The sequence below is a fragment of the Heptranchias perlo genome, chromosome 4 (genome assembly GCF_035084215.1).
Source record: "Heptranchias perlo isolate sHepPer1 chromosome 4, sHepPer1.hap1, whole genome shotgun sequence".
In the NCBI taxonomy this organism is placed as follows: Eukaryota; Metazoa; Chordata; class Chondrichthyes; order Hexanchiformes; family Hexanchidae; genus Heptranchias; species Heptranchias perlo.
This window is the reverse complement of record NC_090328.1, coordinates 120,992,495-121,012,335: the sequence shown is the minus strand read 5'-3', so window position 1 is coordinate 121,012,335 and position 19,841 is coordinate 120,992,495. Positions and strand designations below refer to the sequence as shown.

Genomic DNA, 19,841 nt, shown 5'->3' with positions numbered 1-19,841 from the left:
CAGAGGCACGAGTGCCAGCAACTGAGCCACAGCTAACATTTACGGAGGTAGACGTTATCACACTGTGCTGCTTACTGTCACCTGTCACCTGTTTCCTTATGCTACTGTTCAAGTACACTTCTGTCTCTTTTAGACAGTACATAAAAGAAAATTGAAAAATAACATCTCTTTCCCTTCATAAATGTCTTATATAAATTATAATATAATAACCATCCAGATGCATTACTTCATTTCAGATCATTCTGCATCTTTAAACACATTGGAGTGTAGTCAGTCTTTGACTGCTCTGCTCTCAGTACATCGAACTAACCGCTCCTGTTGAAGGGGAAATTTGTTTACCCTTCCCCCCACCCCTCTCCCCCTTATTGATTGATTTGAATGATAATACTTCCATCATTTAAAAAAACTTCCAGTTTACATGGAGTATTAATGTACTTACATATACCATTGGTGAAGTCCCCCATCTATTGTTGTTACCTGTGTTTTGACTGCATTCCTTGCACTGAAAGAATCACTCGCCCTGTGACTTTGCTCTCCTAATCCACACACTGTGCTTCACAAAGCACCTTTAGAAGGAGGGGGATGGCTATTACATGGAATTTTACAGCACAGAAACAGGCCAATCGACCCAACTGGTCTATTCAGTATTTATGCTCCACGGAAGCGTCTCTCACCCTACTTCATCTAACCCTATCAGCAAAACCTTCTATTCCTTTCTCCCTCATGTGTTTATCTAGCTTCCCTGAAATGCATCAATGCTATTCACCTCAACTGCTCCATGTGGTAGCAAATTTACATTTCTGAAACAAAATCTCAGATTGCATCAATCAAAATGTAAAAATATAAAGCCTATTTAGGAACACATTTTAAGAAAAATTTATAGATCCAAAAGCCTTGACCAAGTCTGAATTTGAGCCAATTAACAAGTACATTTACTGTCATTCTGTCTTGCCGAAAACTTTTCAGAGGGTTATGGGGTTTATGATGTTGCAAAGATAAGGAGGGGCGAGGCCATGGAAGAATTTGAAAACAAGGATGAGAACTTTTAAATCAAGGCGCTGCTGGACCGGGGAGCCAATGAAAGTCAGAGAGCACAGGGGTGATGGGTGAACGGGACTTGGTGCGAGTTAGGCCATGGGCAGTGGAGTTTTGGATGAGCTCAAGTTTACAGAGGGTGGAAGATGGGAAGCTGGCCAGGAGAGTATTGGAATAGTTGAGTCTAGAGCTAACAAAGGCATGGATGAGGGTTTCTGCAGCAGATGAGCTGAGGCAGGGACGGAGACAGGCAATGTTACAGAGGTGAAAGTAGGCGGTCTTGGTGATGGAGAGGTTATGGGGCCAGAAGCTCATCTCAGGGTCAAATAGAATGCCAAGGATGTGAACGTTATAGTTCAGCCTCAGACAGCGGCCAGGTAGAGGAATGGAGTTGGTGGCTAGGGAACGGAGTTTGTGGCCGGGACCAAAGACAATGGTTTTGGTCTTCCCAGTATTTAGACGGAGGAAATTTCTGCTTATCCAGTACCGGATGTCGAACAAGCAGCGTGATTAAATAAAATTATTTATCAAAATTTCTTCTATTAGGACAGCCTTTTACACTCAAGGGCCAGTTTCCAATCAGGTAATGTTCAAGTGTGAGATCAATAACAAGCACATGAAGGGAAGGCAAAGATGAGCAAGATGTGGCATACTCAGGAGTGGATCAATTACTGGGCTACTTCAATTGGAAGCAGTTCAGTAATATCAAAGGATTTGAATTTACATTGCTCAGACATTCAAGATAACACAAATAATACCACATTCACGATTGGCTCAAGCTGTTCAGTAACCATTTTAACTGAGATCACCCATCACCCCTGTGCTCGCTGACCTTCATTGGCTCCCGGTCCACCAACGCCTCAACTTTGAAATTCTCATCCTTGTGTTCAAATCCCATCATGGCCTCGCCCCTCCCTATTTCTGTAACCTCCTCCAGTCCCACAGCCCTCCGAAATCCCGGCGCTCCTCCAATTGTGGCCTTTTGCGCACCCCCAATTTTCATTGCTCCACCACTAGCAGCCGTGCCTTCAGCTGCCTAGGCCCTAAGCTCTGGAATTCCCTCCCCAAACCTTTCCACATCTCTACCTCCCTCTCCTCCTTTAAGACGCTCCTTAAAACCTACCTCTTTTGGTCACCTAATATCTCCTTATGTGGCTCGGTGTCAAATTTTGTTTGATAACGCTACTGTGAAGCGCCTTGGGATGTTTTACTACATTAAAGGTGCTGTTGTTGTTGTGATATAGAATAAGAGCATTCTGGATCTTGATCATGTTGTATAAAACTGCTGCGGTATCTGGATATGATTTGCTGCCGTAATCGGTATAGTTTTACATAATTAACAACCATTTCTGCTTTGGGGAGAGTGTCTTCTCGCTAAAGGCTGGGAAGTATCAGCCAGATACTCTGCTGTTCTTTCTGTGAGCACTGAACTGCAGGAGCTTTTAAATATTTGGCCGCCATGGGCTTTAAAAGTATATTTTCCAGTTTTCTCCCCTCCTCAATTATGGTCAGTAGCCCATCCAGAACGTTGCCCAAATGGCTGTCCTTCAAATGTGAGCCAAGTATTGGTGTGCCGCTCTACCATGAAGGGCATCACAACTGAATCAAACCCTGTCTTCGCCTGACATGTATAGATGCTCACTTTCGAACAGAGTTTATGGGCCATCCAATTGACCTAAAGCAACCCTTGGCTCGGCAGGAGGAAATTCAGCCTTGGCGTCTTATTCTACTCGAGATTGCATTGTTTCTGCTAAGACGGATGCAGAAGAACTGACTTATTAGTCCCATTTATCCTTCATCTCATGAAAATAAAAGTGTAAGAGTGATGGTAGCTTCCAAACTAATTACCATGCACATTGAGTATGATTCCCTTGGGAACACACTTGAATCCTATTACCATGTTTATACGGGTGAAAGAATGACCCAGATTTGCATTTAAAGCCCTGAGCAGAGAAGGTTTCTACTTAGTCAGCTTTTACTTACGGCGTTTAACCAGAGACAACTGCTTGAACTCTCGCCTCCCACCTTGAACATAGTCAGAGAAGGCAGTTGCCTCACCTGCCCCATCCATTACAATCAAAAGCAAAATACTATGAATGCTGGAAATCTGAAATAAAGACAGAAAATGCTGGAAATACTCAGTAAGTCAGGCAGCTTCTGTGGAGAAAGAAACAGAGTTAACGTTTCAGGTCAATGATCCTTCGTCAGAACTGGAATGAGTTGAAGATTAAACAGTTTTTAAGCAAGTACAGAGCCAGGGGACCTTCCAAAGACCTTCCCTTTTGTTCTTTCCTCGCCTCCCCTTCCTCTCTCCGCCCCTTTCCCAGGCTCTGTACTTGCTTAAAAACTGTTCAATCTTCAACTGCTTCCAGTTCTGACGAATGGTCATTGACCTGTAATGTTAACTCTGTTTCTTTCTCCACAGGTGCTGCCTGACTTGCTGAGTATTTCCAGCATTTTCTGTTTTATTCCAGCCATTACAATGTCTGACTTGAGATTCGAGCTCCTCTGAAGATCTAGCCAATTGGGTAAAGGCACTGGCTGGAACATCACCAAGCAGTACAGGCGAGAAGGTCACAAGTTCAATTCTCCCAGTCTATACTAAGTTAGCTGATCTCAGTTGGAGTGTTACAATTAACCATTGTGCCTTTGGGCTAGAGGATGCAACATTTCACCAGAATTCCCGCTTTTGATCAGTATCCAGTGACACCTGCTGGAAATGCATCTGCATGGACGTAGAGAAGATGTTCCCACTTGTGGGGGAGTCCAAAACTAGGGGCCATAAATATTGGATGGTCACCAATAAATCCAATAGGGAATTCAGGAGAAACTTCTTTACCCAGAGAGTGGTAAGAATGTGGAACTTGCTACCACATGGTGTAGTTGAGGCAAATAGCATAGATACATTTAAGGGAAAGCTAGAAAGGGAGAAAGAAATAGAAGGTTATGCTGATAGAGTTAGACGAAGAGGGATGGGAGGAGGCTTGTGTGGAGCATAAACACCGGCATGGACCAGTTGGACCGAGTGGCCTGTTTCTGTGCTGTACTCTCTGTGTAATGGGCCTTGAGGGAGGGTAAGATCAAGGCCAGCTGTAATATCTTCCATCATCAAATAACTTGTCAAAAAAACCCACTTCAGATCCTAGTTTTTTTTTTATTCGTTCATGGGATGTGGGCGTCGCTGGCGAGGCCAGCATTTATTGCCCATCCCTAATTGCCCTTGAGAAGGTGGTGATGAGCCGCCTTCTTGAACAGCTGCAGTCCGTGTGGTGAAGGTTCTCCCACAGTGCTGTTCGGAAGGGAGCTCCAGGATTTTGACCCAGCGACGATGAAGGAACGGTGTTATATTTCCAAGTTAGGATGGTGTGTGACTTGTAGGGGAACGTGCAGGTGGTGTTGTTCCCATGCGCCTGCTGCTCTTGTCCTTCTAGGTGGTAGAGGTCGCGGGTTTGGGAGGTGCTGTCAAAGAAGCCTTGGCGAGTTGCTGCAGTGCATCCTGTGGATGGTGCACACTGCAGCCACGGTGCGCCGGTGGTGAAGGGAGTGAATGTTTAGGGTGGTGGATGGGGTGCCAATTAAGCAGGCTGCTTTGTCCTGGATGGTGTCGAGCTTCTTGAGTGTTGTTGGAGCTGCACTCATCCAGGCAAGTGGAGAGTATTCCATCACACTACTGACTTGTGCCTTGTAGATGGTGGAAAGGCTTTGGGGAGTCAGGAGGTGAGTCACTCGCCGCAGAATACCCAGCCATTTACATAGTCTCAGTCACTTACTTTCTGAAAGCTTCTGTAGAGGAAAATGTTAACAAGAATCATCAGTTCCAAACTCTATCATTGTCTCTGATGAGCCACAAAAAGGGTCTTAGGCTGAAACTGATTTCAATAAAGAGATCAGGGAATTACAGGATGCATCTCACAGGTAATCCCACTCTATATCCATTTAGTGCAAAATGATTTAGTTACAGTTCAAGCTTTTCCTCATGCAGATGGTTTTAATAACAGTTTCTGTAAGCAGACTGCATCTCTCACCAACCGAAACCTGTATCTTTTACACTCAGCCATAATGGGTTTGCCTGGGTCTAGCAGTTTACTTCAAGTACAGTAAATTACTGAGGAGAATGTGGGATGCCCACCAATCCAGTTAATCCAGAAGGCAGAAAATGTCACACTGGACAGCTTTGTCTGGGCTAAACTACTGACCAAGTTTATTTACAATTAAAATGATTTACGGAATCAAAAACACAGAAACGCCTCTGAGGTCAGAAGGTTGTTGGTTCAAGTCCCACTCCAGAGGCTGACACTTCAGTGCAGTACTGAGGGATGGCTGCATTGTTGGAGTGGTATCTTTCGGATGAGACATTAAACCAAAGTCCCGTCTGCCTTCTCAGGTGGACGTGAAACATCCCATGGCATTATTTTGAAGAAGAGCGGGGGAGTTATCCCTGGTGTCCTGGCCAATATTTATCCCTCAACCAACATCACTAAAAAAACAGATTATCTCATTGCTGTTTGTGGGACCTTGTGTGAAAATTGGCTTCCATGTTCCTACATTACAACAGTGACAAAAAAAGGTACTCCATTGGCTGTAAAGCACTTTGGGACGTTCTGAGGTTGTGAAAGGTGCTATATAAATGCAAGTATTTCTTTCTTTCTCTCTTTCTTTCAAACATTCATATGAAATTCCTTTGCAGTTCTAACAAAGGTATTAACCTATTTTCTTCACACATGTTCATTGTTAATGTCACACGATATAACTTCAGCCCACAAGTGTCATTAGTTTGTTCCACATGCAAATTAATGAGAACTTCCCACCTGTGCAATGGGTCCATTGTCATATGGTGACCATTGTCCTTTACAACTAGGTGACTCTGTTGACATTGAGTCAGTGTCCTACACAGTTTTTCCACTCAATGACAGTGGGTGGCTTATCAGAAAATTGTGGGTGGATTGCCTGGGATTGTGTAGCCATTGACATCAATGGATGGAGAATTGTAAACAATTGCCCGTTGTGTGCAGGGCCTTGCCAGTGGAAAGTTCTGCCCATCTGCTCAATGTACGATCTGACTCTGTCCTACTTAAAAACACAACATAGACAGAACAAAATGGATAATAACTGGGTTCTAAATTAGGTGTAACGAAACACTTTATAAGATTTTCCAATATTAATCTTTTCAAACCTTATGCTTTTCACTTGAGCGGTTTGGTGAAAACATGTTGATTAAGTACAAATTGGTGAAAGGTAGACAGGAAATGCATTATCACATATCTGTCATATGGATTTCCTTTAACTAAATAATTAACTTGTTACTGCTGGTGTGTTCCTCGTTTACATGTACTAATTGATTTTGAAAATGGTATCTCTGAAAGGAACTAAGAATTATTTGCCATTGAAATGTGCTGGTATGGTAGGCATTCCTCTGCTATGTTGCTACAGTCTTTAGATGCAGATGGGTATAGGTGGCAGGATTAAAATTTGATAATTCTAATTACTGTGATTACAAAAAGTCATTAAAATAGAATCACATCCACCGGAATGAATCTCACACAGTTTGTAACAGTCACCTGGTTCCTAAGATGACATCAGAGCCCTGCAGTTACTACATTGCTGTTTCAATGTTTTATTTATCTACTTATTTAGGTGAATGTTTGTGCTTAATAAGCTGAGAGGTGCCAGTGGCCAGGAAGGGATCATTTTCCCACTTCGCACTTCCATTGTGAGAACTGAAAATTCCCAGGGTGGATATAACACTTCAGAGACGAGCTCCATCCCTACAGCAGAATAATGGGCCATGATTTGCTGTAGCAGGGCATCTAACAACATCTGCCGTTATTTGGACTTGCCCTTGCACGTTTAGGTTTTTACATTTTTTGTGTGGCAAGTTGTTGAAAGTGCGAGCTGATAACATCGCAGCGAGGGAAACAGGGCATCTGGGACCTGAGTGAACAGGGCAAGCAACTTGGCATCTCCTTAACCCATCAGATTGAAGGATTGTGAAATAAACAGTGCAAGGAAGTCTAAATTAGAGTGGGTGAATCCAATGTCAAATCTGGTATAGAAAGAGAAATAAAGAGAGGGAAAGAATGGATTAAGAGAGAGAGAAAAGAAGAGACAGAATGGAAAAGTAAAAAAAAATTAAATTTGAAATTTGAAATTTTTAAAAACTCTGACAACAATTGAAAGAAAGAAAATCTTGTATTTTATAAAGTGCCTTTCACAACCTCAGGAAAGCACTTTACAGCCAATTAAGTACTTTTGAAGTGTAGTCACTGTTGTAATGTAGGAAATTAATACATGAAGGAATGAGACTTCACACTTGTAATAGTTAATTTTCAGTGCCAGAGTGATTGACTGGCAGTAATTAACACTTATCACGTCGTTAAAAGGGTATTTAGACTGGAATGGACAAGACTTAACTTCCTTTGGCGAGTTTAGTCTGTATCTACCGCGCAAATACAGCAACTTCACGTCGCTCAATGCATTTGAATGGTGAGGCAGACAGCAAGATCCGTTTACACTAAGCTAACTCGGACAGCAACTTTTGGATATTTGAGTTCATCCGCGCATCTGCCCCTTGCCTGAAGTTAGTGTACCATTTGCACATAAATAACAGCAAGCACCATTAGCCTCACCATTATTTTGACAGGAAAATCTGGGTCAATGTTCCCTAAGCCCAGTCTCACTGGAACATAGGACCACAGTGAATTTTTTCCATTTCCCACGTTAGCAATCCAAATGGACTCTCTGAGTTTGCAAGTTTGTGCCAATTCGCAGGCAGTTTTGTATCGTCAGCCTGCATCCACGGGAAGCTGGGTTAGGACTGCCCAAATTTAGCATCTTTACACCCAGCAGAGAGAGGTGATTTTATCACATCAGTCCAGAATGGATTTGGGCCCCAGGCGCAGAGCTGAAGGGACAGTGTGCAGCTCATTCTCTGTGCATACATTTTCTTAATATAATACTATTGGATTTCCTGCGACCTTGCTGTCAGTGTGTTGAAGGATGTAGGGGTAGATTATCTACCCTAGAATCAGGCAATAGCCCCGGAGGGAGGCCCGGTCCATTTTGAGGGCATTGGGCAGCAGGCTGCAGACGGAAATTGAGCGCCTCAGGGGAGCACTCTGGGCTGAAAGAAGGTAGGTCCGTGGGGAGGGAGGCCCCGATCTATGGTGGAGGAGGGGAGCCATAGCAGCAGCTAATCAGGCTGGTTTTGTGGAGCCTGGAAGAGCACTCCCGCTCCTCCCAGCCCCACAGGAATAAAAAAGTTCTTACCTTTAGGCTTCTCATAGGCCTGACTGTCAGCTGATACTGGGCGGAGCGCACTCAGCTATATTTGCTGTTGTCCTTGGGGAGATTGCAATGGAGAAGGTGGGATATGAATATGAAGAAGCATGGAGATCAGAAAGGTGCAAGCCATGGAAAAGGATGATAACGTTGGGAAGGAACTAGCTATGGGAAAAGTACAGAGAGATCAGAAGAGCCTAGCCTTGGAAAGAAAAGTGTTTCTTTGTGCACCTGATGGAGCCTTGGCTGTAATGTCATTAGCCTTTCTTTGTGATGGACAGACACGTTGCGGCCAAGAAATGGCCTGGAAGAATGCACACAATAACACATTTCCTTTATTTCTTTCAGACTCGAGGTGGAAATAGAGCAACTGGAGAGAGAAGAATCCCAAATAGCTGCCAAAGAGCAAATCATTCGAGAAAAACTGAGAGAAGCCGAGAAATCCATCGAGGACTTGCAGAAGGTAAACATAACGGGCATTATTCACTGGCTATTTTGGACAAGCATTTGGGAGCTGGAAGTCTGGATCTGAATCAAAACTCTTGAAAAGTCACCATTGGAATAGAAAGCAGGAAACCTCTATAAAACAGCAGGATATCAATGCATTAGCGACTTAAAAAAATAGATATGTGCATTTCTGTTAAAGGGGCCCTGATTTTTGGTTGTAAATTACGGATCAAAAAGAGTCGGGGCTTCGCAGATAATACAGTATTACACTGATATCCAGTCCCATCATTTTCCTGAGGTATCTTCTTAGCTCCTGATGATAATGTAGTTCCTGACTGGCACAGCTCCCCGCAACCCAGAAACACATGCAGAAGCTGCAGTGGATTGGACCAGGACTTAACATTGAGTCCACAATAACACTGGTGGGACGAATTGAAAATGAGGATAAAATGGAAATCAACTATCCCAGGAGGAAAGAAGGGATAACTTCTTCAGTATTCACAACAGGAAAGGTTCCCAAAGTTTGTGGATGCACAACAGCACAGAAGGAGCCCATTCGGCCCATCGTGCCCGTGCCGGCTTTTTGAAAGAGCTTTCCAATTAGTCCCACTCCCCTGCTCTTTCCCCATAGCCCTGCAAATTTTTTCCTTCAAGTATTTATCCAATTCCCTTTTGAAAGTTATTATTGAATCTGCTTCCACCGCCCTTTCAGGCAGCGCATTCCAGATCATAACAACTCGCTGCGTAAAAAAATTTCTCCTCATCTTCCCTCTTGGTTCTTTTGGCAATTACCTAAAAACCTGGGTCAACTGCCTGGAAGGCAGCTATGCTCACCACAGTACCACCATCGCAGTTACCAATCATGACTATGTGCGGTCAAATTCCCTGTCTGTCCCCTCATCACGTAGAGACGGCAGGTTCCTCCTGACTTTGCACTCGATGCAGCACGATGGTAACGGCCTTCTTCTTGAAGCAGGGTTCAAGGAGGCACAGCTGGTTCCAGGCGTCATCTTCAGCTGCTGACAAGAAAAGGCTGAGGGGGTGACCTGATAGAGGTCTTTAACATTATGAAAAGGTTCAATCGGGTAGACGTAGAGAAGATGTGTCCACTCTTGGTGGAGACCAGAACTAGGGGCCATAAATATAAGATAGTCACCAATAAATCCAATAGGGAATTCAGGAGAAACTTCTTTACCCAGAGAGTGGTCAGAATGTGAAACTTGCTACCACGTAGAATAACATAGATGCATTTAAGGGGAAGTTAGATAAACACGTGAGGGAGAAAGGAATAGAAGGATGTGCTGATAAGATTAGACGAAGAAGGGTGGGAAGAGGCTCGTGTGGAGCATAAACACTGGCATGAACCACTTGGGCCGAATGGCCTGCTTCTGTGCTGTACATTCTATGTAATTCTATGTAAAAAACCACCATGCCAAAAGTCGCTTTGCCCTTTAATTTGCACACGTTAGATTCCAGGCCCCCATTGATCAAGCACCATATCAAAGGCAGTAGTTCCACAACATTCAAATGAGCTGAACCCAGAAATACAGCCGGGTTCAGCAAAGTTTATGTCGGGTGCTTGCAAAACACTGGGGTGATCAGGGAAGTTAAAAATATGTCTTTGTGTGATTTTTATAATAACAAATGACATTACAAATTTTGAAACAAGACAGCAATCAATCAAGATCTATGGAGGACATGATGAGGTGTAATTTTCCGACATGCATGTCAATGGTCAAGATTCCTCACCAACCATGTATACTTGGAAAATTACCCTCCACAAATCAACATCTCCGTGATGGAATCATTTCCCTTAATACCTTTGGTTGCCAAAAAGCTATCTATCTCAGATTTAAATTTAGCAATTGAGCTAGTATCTTCACGCCCAAAGTTTTGTTCCTTTTGTCCTCTCCCTGTGAAGGCAGTGACTCCTGCTCAGATGCAGTCACCTTAGGGTTGCCAACTCTGGTAGGACAAATTCCTGGAGGGTTTCATCACATGACCTACCTCCTCCAACCTCCCCACCCCCACTCTCGCCATTGGTCACCCGATTCCTCCATCCTCCCAGCCCATTGCCTTCCCAAGCCAACTGGGGAAAGTCAACAGACTTTTTGTTACCCGATTGGATGATTCTTAACTGTCAAACAGCCTCATTTCCCGTCTCCAATATTTTTATAACCAATAAATGAAAGTTTTCAAAGATCATGAAAAAAAAAATTTTTGATGCACGATTGACTTTTCTCTTGGGTTGCTCGCAGCAGGAGATTCAGCTTTCATTCCTGGAGACCCCAGGATAATCCTGTAGGGTTGGCAACCCTAAGTCACGTGGACATCAGCAGACCTTTGATACAGCTCTGAAGCAGCCATTCTACACACCTGAGGCTAGACAGTGAGTGACGGTGGGCTGGTCGACTGTGGTGATATCATAGTGGAGCCTGCCCGATTGTGGCAAACTGCATTGTAGGCATGTGATCCTCCTTGCCTGACGTTCCTCCCTGCGTAACACCCAGAGGATGCTTTATGCTCAAAATGCCTGAGAGAGGGTGCAGAGGAGATTTACTAGAATGGTACCAGGGTTCAGGGACTCAAGGTACGTGGAGAAGCTAGAGAAGCTGGGGTTGGTCTCCTTAGAGCAGAGAAGGTGTTGGAAGCAGATTCAATAATAACTTTTAAAAGGGAATTGGATAACTCCTTGAAAGGGAAACATTTGCAGGGCTATGGGGAAAGGGCAGGGGGGGGGTGGAACTAATTGGATAGCTCTTTCAAAGAGCCGGCACAGGCACAGTGGGCCGAATGGCCTCCTTCTGTGCTGTATCATTCTATGATTCTGTGAAATTAGTTATTGTTAGGGAGAATACCATCATGTGATTACTGACTACATTACACGAATAGTATGTACTTGTCTCTCAAAGAGTCCAAGTGAGATTGGCCAAGAGGTTTATATTTGGTCTCAGTTGAGTACTTGCATTGTAAGCAAACGGATGTCCTTTTCTTCAGTAATGAGAAGCGAATGTGTCAAGGGATCTCTTTGACTGACATCACCCAACATGTTTGCCATGCTGTTTTGCCGTTCTGATGGATGGCCCGATGATAAAGCTTCCAATATCTGCCCCTTTTCCAATCCCCCTGAATGTGTTGGTGTGCAATTCCACAGACATCACTAAACCATCATCACCAAAGTCTACTAAGACGCTCCACACAAATTGGAGTTCTAGCATCAAGCAAGTCTGCGCTTAAACATTAGCAGACAAGCACAAACCTAACCAGTCAGGGAGGAAAAAAAGAAAAAATTTGTATTCATACAGCGCCTTCCACGACCTCAGGACTCCCCAAAGCACTTAACAGCCAATCAAGTACTTTTTGAAGTGTAGTCACGGGTGTAATGTAGGAAACGCGGCAGCCAATTTGCGCACAGCAAGATCCCACAAACAGCAATGAGATAAATGACCAGATAATCTGTTTTTAGTGATGTTGATTGAGGGATAAATATTGGCCCAGAGCACTGGAGAGAACTCCCCAGCTCCTCTTTCATTCTTTAGATGCACCTTCTCGATTTCACTACCATAGCACATAGAGGAGATTTTCCTCTGTTGTGTTATTTCACACTTGTTGCCACAGTTGCTGTGGAATCTGCCCTGTAGTTTAAAAGGGACAGAACAGTAGCCAAGGCTATGATGAGAGAACTGCTTCTACTTCAAGGTGACATTAGTACAGCCTAGGGTTGCCAACTCTAGCTGGACGTATTCCTGGAGGTTTCATCACATGTCCTCCTGCCTCCAACCGGCCCGCCCCCACACTTCCGCCGTTGGCTGCCCCTCACGCCCATCCTCGCGTTGCCCCGCCTTCCTGCACCAATTGGAAAGCGAACAAACTGTTCATTACTTGATTGGATTACTCTTGACTCTCAGTCAAACAACCAGTATTTTTATAACTAATAGATAAAAGTGTTCAAAGAAAATGAAAACAAAACACTTTTTTTTTAAAAGTCCCGTTGATTTTTCTCCCGGGTTTTGTTCACAGAAGTTTCCTGGAAATTAATCTTAAATTCCTGGAGGGTTGGCAACCCAAGTACAACTGTTTATTTGAGTTGGAGACAAGCTAATTATTCCATAGGACAGATTGTCGCACTTCCCATCCAGTTTAATCTAAACAGTCTCAAGCAGTAGTAATTGTTCCTAAAGATATACTATGCTGGATTTCAGCGTTGCATTGTAGGAACATTGGAACAGGAGTCGGCCATTCATCCCCTCGAGCCTGTTCCGCCATTCAATTAGATCATGGCTAATCTGTATCTTAACTCTATCTACCCACCTTGGTTCCGTAACCCTTAATACCTTTGCCTGACAAAAATCTATCAATCTCAGTTTTTAAATTTTCAATTGACCCCCAGCCTCAACAGCTTTTTGGAGGAGAGAGTTCCAGAATTCCACTACCCTTTGTGTGAAGAAAAACTTCCTGACATCACCCCTGAACGGCCGAGCTCTAATTTTAAGGTTATGCCTCCTTGTTCTGGACTCCCCCACCAGAGGAAATAGTTTCTCTCTATCTACCCTATCAAATCCTTTAATCATCTTAAACATTTCAATTAGATCACCTCTTAATCTTCTATATTCAAGGGCATATAAGCCTAGTCTATGCAACCCGTCCTCATAATTTAACCCTTTTAGCCCCGGTATCATTCTGGTGAATCTGCGCTGCACCCCCTCCAAGGCCAGTATATCCTTCCTGAGGTGCGGTGCCCAGAACTGAACGCAGTATCTCCAGATAGGGTCTGACCAGAGCTCTGTACGGCTGTTGCATAACTTCCAACCCCTTTGTATTCCAACCCTTGTGTTTGAGGATCTTGTTAATAGCTGTTGACGAGGCATTGTTGTAACAGAGAATGGCTGTAGAGCTCAAAACTAACCTCTCCTCCTCACCTAGTGGACCCCACCAAAATGCAATTGTGTAGCTCTGCTGTAGGAATGAAACAGACTGCATAACATTTCCTTAAAAACTACACGCGAGACAAATTTGTGTTAAACATCCATTGACGGATTGAGGCCACCATCATTTCGGAGTTGATACGTTCCCGTTTATCGTTTAAGAAATCACCCAATTTCTTCACTCATTTTTGAAAGCAGCAGGGTGCTTGTTGTCCAGAGAGATGATATGTAATCATGTGACCGTCTATGCACTGACACTCATCTGGTGAGGTCTGTATAAGGAGTCATGTTCCCGAGTTTTATAATAATTGCAATGAAAATCTGGAAATTCAATCTCAACATTCACACAGATTTTGATCTTATAGTCAGGGTCTGTGCCTTAAATAATTGTGATGTGTTGTAAGATTCCTTAAATAATTGTGTCTTATGTGCGTTATTATGTTAATACATGTTTTTTTTTTCTTCACAGAGTTTCTCCAATCCTGCTGGAGGTAAGTACACATTTCATGCTGGGTTTAAGATGCACTGGTTAGGAAGGGTTGTGTGGTTGTCAGTGGCATAGATGGGCACTGCAGTTGTGTTCAGCACTTTCACTGAGTGAGCATTCTGGTACAGCAGTGTTCTGAAAGGCAAGTAGTCTGTATCAAACAGATCATCTGATTAACCCTTCTAATTGTGCAGTATTGTCTCTACACATAAATCAAATTCTCGATTTCCGGCCTGTATCCCAATGCCCAAGTGTACTCCAAATTAAAGGAATAATCTAGTTTATTTAACTTACCTCTAATTTTTTAATATTATAATATAATGTATCATCATCCTCCAGGAGATGGCAGCCCCTCCGTCATTCCGTTCCATTTATTGCCCATCGCTAGTTACCCTAAAGAAGTTGGTGGTGAGCCGCCTTCTTGAACCGTATAACAGAACCCACCCGATCCCTTCTCCCCCATTAACAAAACCCACCCAATCCCCGCTCCCCCAGTAACAGAACCCACCCTATCCCCCCTCCCCTAGTAACAGAACCCATCCTATCCCCCTCCCCTAGTAACAGAACCCACCCGATCCCCCTTCCCCCAGTAACAGAACCCACCCGATCCCCCCTCCCCCAGTAACAGAACCCACCCGATCCCCCTTCCCCCAGTAACAGAACCCACCCGATTCCCCTCCCCCAGTAACAGAACCCACCATATCCCCCCTCCCCCAGTAACAGAACCCACCCTATCCCCCCTCCCCCAGTAACAGAACCCACCCGATCCCCTCTCCCCCAGTAACAGAACCCACCCGATTCCCCCTCCCCCAGTAACAGAACCCATCCGATTCCCCCTCCCCCAATAACAGAACCCACCCTATCCCCCCTCCCCAAGTAACAGAACCCACCCGATTCCCCCTCCCCCAGTAACAGAACCTGCCCGATCCCCACTCCCCCAGTAACAGAACCCACCCAATTCCCCCTCCCCCAGTAACAGAACCCACCCGATCCCCCCACCCCAGTAACAGAACCCACCCGATCCCCCCTCCCCCAGTAACAGAACCTGCCCGATTCCCCCTCACCCAGTAACAGAACTCGCAGATCCCCCCTCCCCCAATAATAGAGCCTTCCCCATCACCCCTCCCCAATAATAGAGCACCCCGCAATCCGTCCTCCCCCAGTAATAGAGCCTCCCAATCCCCCCTCCCCAGTAATAAAGCCCCCTGATCACCCCTCCCCCAGTAATAGAGCCCTCAATCCCCCTCCCCAGTAATAGAACCCCCCCGATCCCCTCCCCCAGTAATAGAGCCCCCCAATCCCCACTCCCCAGTAACAGAGCCCCCTGATCCCTCTCACTCAGTAATACAGCCCCCCGTTTCCCTCTCTCCCAATAATAGAGCTCCCCCAATCCTCCCTCCCCAGTAATAGAGACCCCCGTTCCCCCCTCCCCTAGTTATAAAACCCGCCCAATCCCTCCCTCCCCAGAAACAGAGCCCACCCGGTACCCCCTCCCCCAGTAATAGAGCCCACCTGATCCCCTCTCCCCCAGTAATAGAGCCCCCAATCCCCCTCCCCCAGTAATACAGCCCCCTGATCCCCTCCTCCCTCAGTAACAGAGTCCCCCGATCCCCAATAATAGAGCCCACCTGATCCCCCCCAGTAATAGAGCCCACCTGATCCCCCCTCCCCCAGTAACAGAGCCCCCCCGATCCCCCCTCCCCCAATAACAGAACTCTCCCCTATTTCGCCCAAGTAAAGCAAAATACTGCAAATGCTGGAAACTGAAATAAAAACAGAAAATGCTCAACAGATCAGGCAATATCTGTGGAGAGAGAAACAGAGTTCAGATCAGTGACCATGCATCAGGACTGGAAGTTGTTAAGAAATGAACAGCACTTAAGCATGATCAGAGCCAGGGAAAAGGGGGCAGGAAAAGAACAAAAGGGGAAGGTCTGTGATCAGGTGGTGGGCAGGAGTGATTAAAGAAAGAACCTGCATTTATATAGTGGCTTTCACATCCTTAGGATGTCCCACAAAGGCGAAGTTTAGATTGATAAAGAGAAAAGACAAGGAAGTAGTACAGGAAAGTGATGGGGGTAATGATAAACAGAGTGTGTCAGGAAGGGACAGAGCGTACAAACATAAGAGTGCACTAGCAAATGGGGCCGGGGTAGGAAAGAATGGTAAAAAGACAAAATTAAAGGTTCTTTATCTGAATGCGCGCAGCATTCGTAATAAGATAGATGAATTGACGGCACAAATAGAAACAAATGGGTATGATCTCGAGGCCATTACGGAGACGTGGTTGCAAGGTGACCAAGGTTGGGAGCTAAATATTCAGAGTTATTTAACGTTTCGAAAGGATAGGAAAAAAGGTAAAGGTGGTGGGGTAGCTCTGTTAATAAAGGATGAAATTGGTTTAATAGTGAGAAATAATCTTGGCTCAGAAGATCAAGATGTCGAATCAATTTGGGTCGAGGTAAGAAATAGCAAGGGAAAGAAATCATTGGTGGGAGTAGTAGATAGGCCCCCTAACAGTAGCTACGCTGTAGGGCAAAATATTAATCAGGAAATAAGGGGGGCTTGTAAAAAAGGTAATGCAATAATCATGGGCGATTTTAACTTTCATATTGATTTGACAAATCAAATTGGCAAAAATAGCCCTGAGGAGGAGTTCATAGAGTGTATTAGGGACTGTTTCTTAGACCAATACATCAGGGAACCAACCAGGGAACAGGCCATTTTGGATCTGATAATGGGTAACGAAACAGGATTAATTAATGATCTCAAAGTAAAGGATCCCTTGGGAAGCAATGATCATAACATGATAGAATTTCACATCTGAAACTACTATATTAAACTTAAATAAGGGCAATTATAAAGGAATGAGGGAGGAATTGGCTAAAGTGGACTGGGTAAACAGATTAGATGGTATGATGGTGGATAAGCAGTGGCAAACATTTAAAAAGATATTTTATGACTCGCAACAAAAATATATCCCTGTGAGGAGGAAAGACTCCACAAAAAGGATGAACCAACCATAGGAACATAGGAACAGGAGTAGGCCATTCAGCCCCTCGTGCCTGCTCCGCCATTTGATAAGATCATGGCTGATCTGTGATCTAACTCCATATACCTGCCTTTGGCCCATATCCCTTAATACCTTTGGTTGCCAAAAAGCTATCTATCTCACATTTAAATTTAGCAATTGAGCTAGTATCAATTGCCGTTTGCTAAAGAGAGTTCCTAAATTCTACCACCCTTTGTGTGTAGAAATGTTTTCTAATCTCGCTCCTGAAAGGTCTGGCTCTAATTTTTAGACTGTATCCCCACTCCCAGAATCCCCAACCAGCGGAAATAGTTTCTCTCTATCCACCCTATCTGTTCCCCTTAATATCTTATAAACTTCGATCAGATCACCCCTTAACCTTTGAAACTCTAGAGAATACAACCCCAATTTGTGTAATCTTTCCTCGTAACTTAACCCTTGAAGTCCGGGTATCATTCTAGTAAACCTATGCTGCACTCCCTCCAAGGCCAATAGTCCTTCCGAAGATGCGGTGCCCAGAACTGCTCACAGTACTCCAGGTGCGGTCTAACCAGGGTTTTGTACAGCTGCAGCATAACTTCTGCCCCCCTTGTACTCTAGTCCTCCAGATATAAAGGCCAGCATTCCATTTGCCTTATTGATTATTTTTCTGTTCATGACACTTCAATGATCTATGTACCTGTACCCCTCAGTCCCTTTGGACATCCACTGTTTTTAACTTTTTAACCATGGCTAACTAAGGAAGTAAAGGATGGTATCGGGTTAAAAGAAAAAGCATACAACATGGCAAAGATTACTGGTAAGCCCGAAGATTGGGAAAACTTTAAAAACCAGCAAAGGATGACTAAAAGAATAATAAAGAGGGAGAAAATAAATTATGAGAGTAAACTAGCAAGAAATATAAAAACTGACAGTAAAAGCTTCTACAAGTATATAAAAAGGAAGAGGGTAGCTAAAGTAAATACTGGTCCCTTAGAGGATGAGACTGGGGAAATAATAATGCAAAACAAGGAAATGGCAGAGGAATTGAACAGATATTTTGTATCTGTCTTCACAGTAGAAGACACTAATAATATACCAATAATAATAGAAAATCAAGGGGCAAAGGGGAGGGAGGAACTAAAAACAATCACTATCACTAGAGAAAAAGTACTAGGTAAACTAATGGGTCTAAAGGCTGACAAGTTCCCTGGACCTGATGGCTTGCATCCGAGGGTCTTAAAGGAATTGGCTACAGAGATAGTGGATGCATTGGTTGTAATCTTCCAGAATTCACTAGATTCTGGAAAGGTCTCAGCGGATTGGAAAACCGCAAATGTAACACCTCTATTCAAGAAGGGAGTGAGACAGAAAGCAGGTAACTATAGACCAGTTAGCCTAACATCTGTCATTGGGAAAATGCTAGAATCCATTATTAAGGAAGTAGTAGCAGGACATTTGGAGACTCATTATACAACCAAGGAGAGTCAACATGGTTTCATGAAGGGGAAATCATGTCTGACAAATTTATTAGAGTTCTTTGAGGAAGTAACGGGCAGGGTGGATAAAGGGGAACAAATGGATGCAGTATATTTGGATTTCCAAAAGGCATTTGATAAGGTGCCACATAAAAGATTACTGCACAAGATAAGAGCTCATGGTGTTGGGGGTAATATACTGGTATGGATAGACGGTTAGCTAACTAACAGAAAACAAAAAGTCAGGATAAAAGGGTCATTTTCAAAATGGCAATCTGTAACTAGTGGGGTGCCACAGGGCTCGGTGCTGGGGCCTCAACTATTTACAATATATATCACTGACTTGGATGAAGAAACAGAGTGTATTGTGGCCAAATTTGCTGATGATACAAAGATAGGTGGAAAAGCAAGTTGTGATGAGGACACAAAGTGTCTGCAAAGGGATATTGACAGGTTAAGTGAATGGGCAAAAATTTGGCAGATGGAGTATAATGTGGGAAAATGTGAAGTCATCCACTTTGGGAGGAAAAATAAAAAAACAAAATATTATTTGAATGGAGAAATACTACAAAATACTGCGGTACAGAGGGATCTGGGTGTCCTCGTACATGAAACACAAAAAGTCAACATACAGGTGCAGCAGGTAATCCGGAAGGCAAATGGAATATTGGCCTTTATTTCTAGGGGGATGGAGTATAAAAGCAGGGAAGTCATGCTACAACTGTACAGGGTGCTAGTGAGACCACACCTGGAGTACTACGTACGGTTCTGGTGCCCTTATTTAAGGAAGGATATACTTGCATTGGAGGCAGTTCAGGGAAGGTTCACTCGGTTGATTCCGGGTGTGGAAGGGTTGTCTTATGAGGAAAGATTGAACAGATTGGGTCTATACTCATTGGAGTTTAGAAGAATGAGAGGAGATCTTATTGAAACATACAAGATTCTGAGGGGACTCGATAGGGTAGATGCTGAGAGGATGTTACCCCTCGGGGGGAATCTAAAACTAGGGGGCATAGTCTCAGAATAAGGGGTCACCCGTTTAAGACAGAAATGAGGAGGAATTTCTTCTCCCAGAGGATCATGAATCTTTGGAATTCTTTACCCCAAAAAGCTGTGGAGGCTGAGTCATTGAATACATTCAAGGCGTAGTTAGACAAATTTTTGATCAGCAAGGGAGTCAA

The 19,841-nt window shown here is 44.0% G+C and overlaps 1 protein-coding gene across 1 annotated transcript in view; it reads left to right on the top strand.

Moving 5' to 3' along the window:
* Positions 1-19,841, top strand: part of palm2akap2 (PALM2 and AKAP2 fusion) — a 123,920-nt gene that overhangs the window by 92,850 nt on the left and 11,229 nt on the right. Inside the window, exons 5-6 of the mRNA XM_067983610.1 lie at positions 8,662-8,776; positions 14,155-14,176. Coding sequence (XP_067839711.1) covers positions 8,662-8,776; positions 14,155-14,176 — 137 coding nt within the window. The remainder of the gene's footprint in view (positions 1-8,661; positions 8,777-14,154; positions 14,177-19,841) is intronic.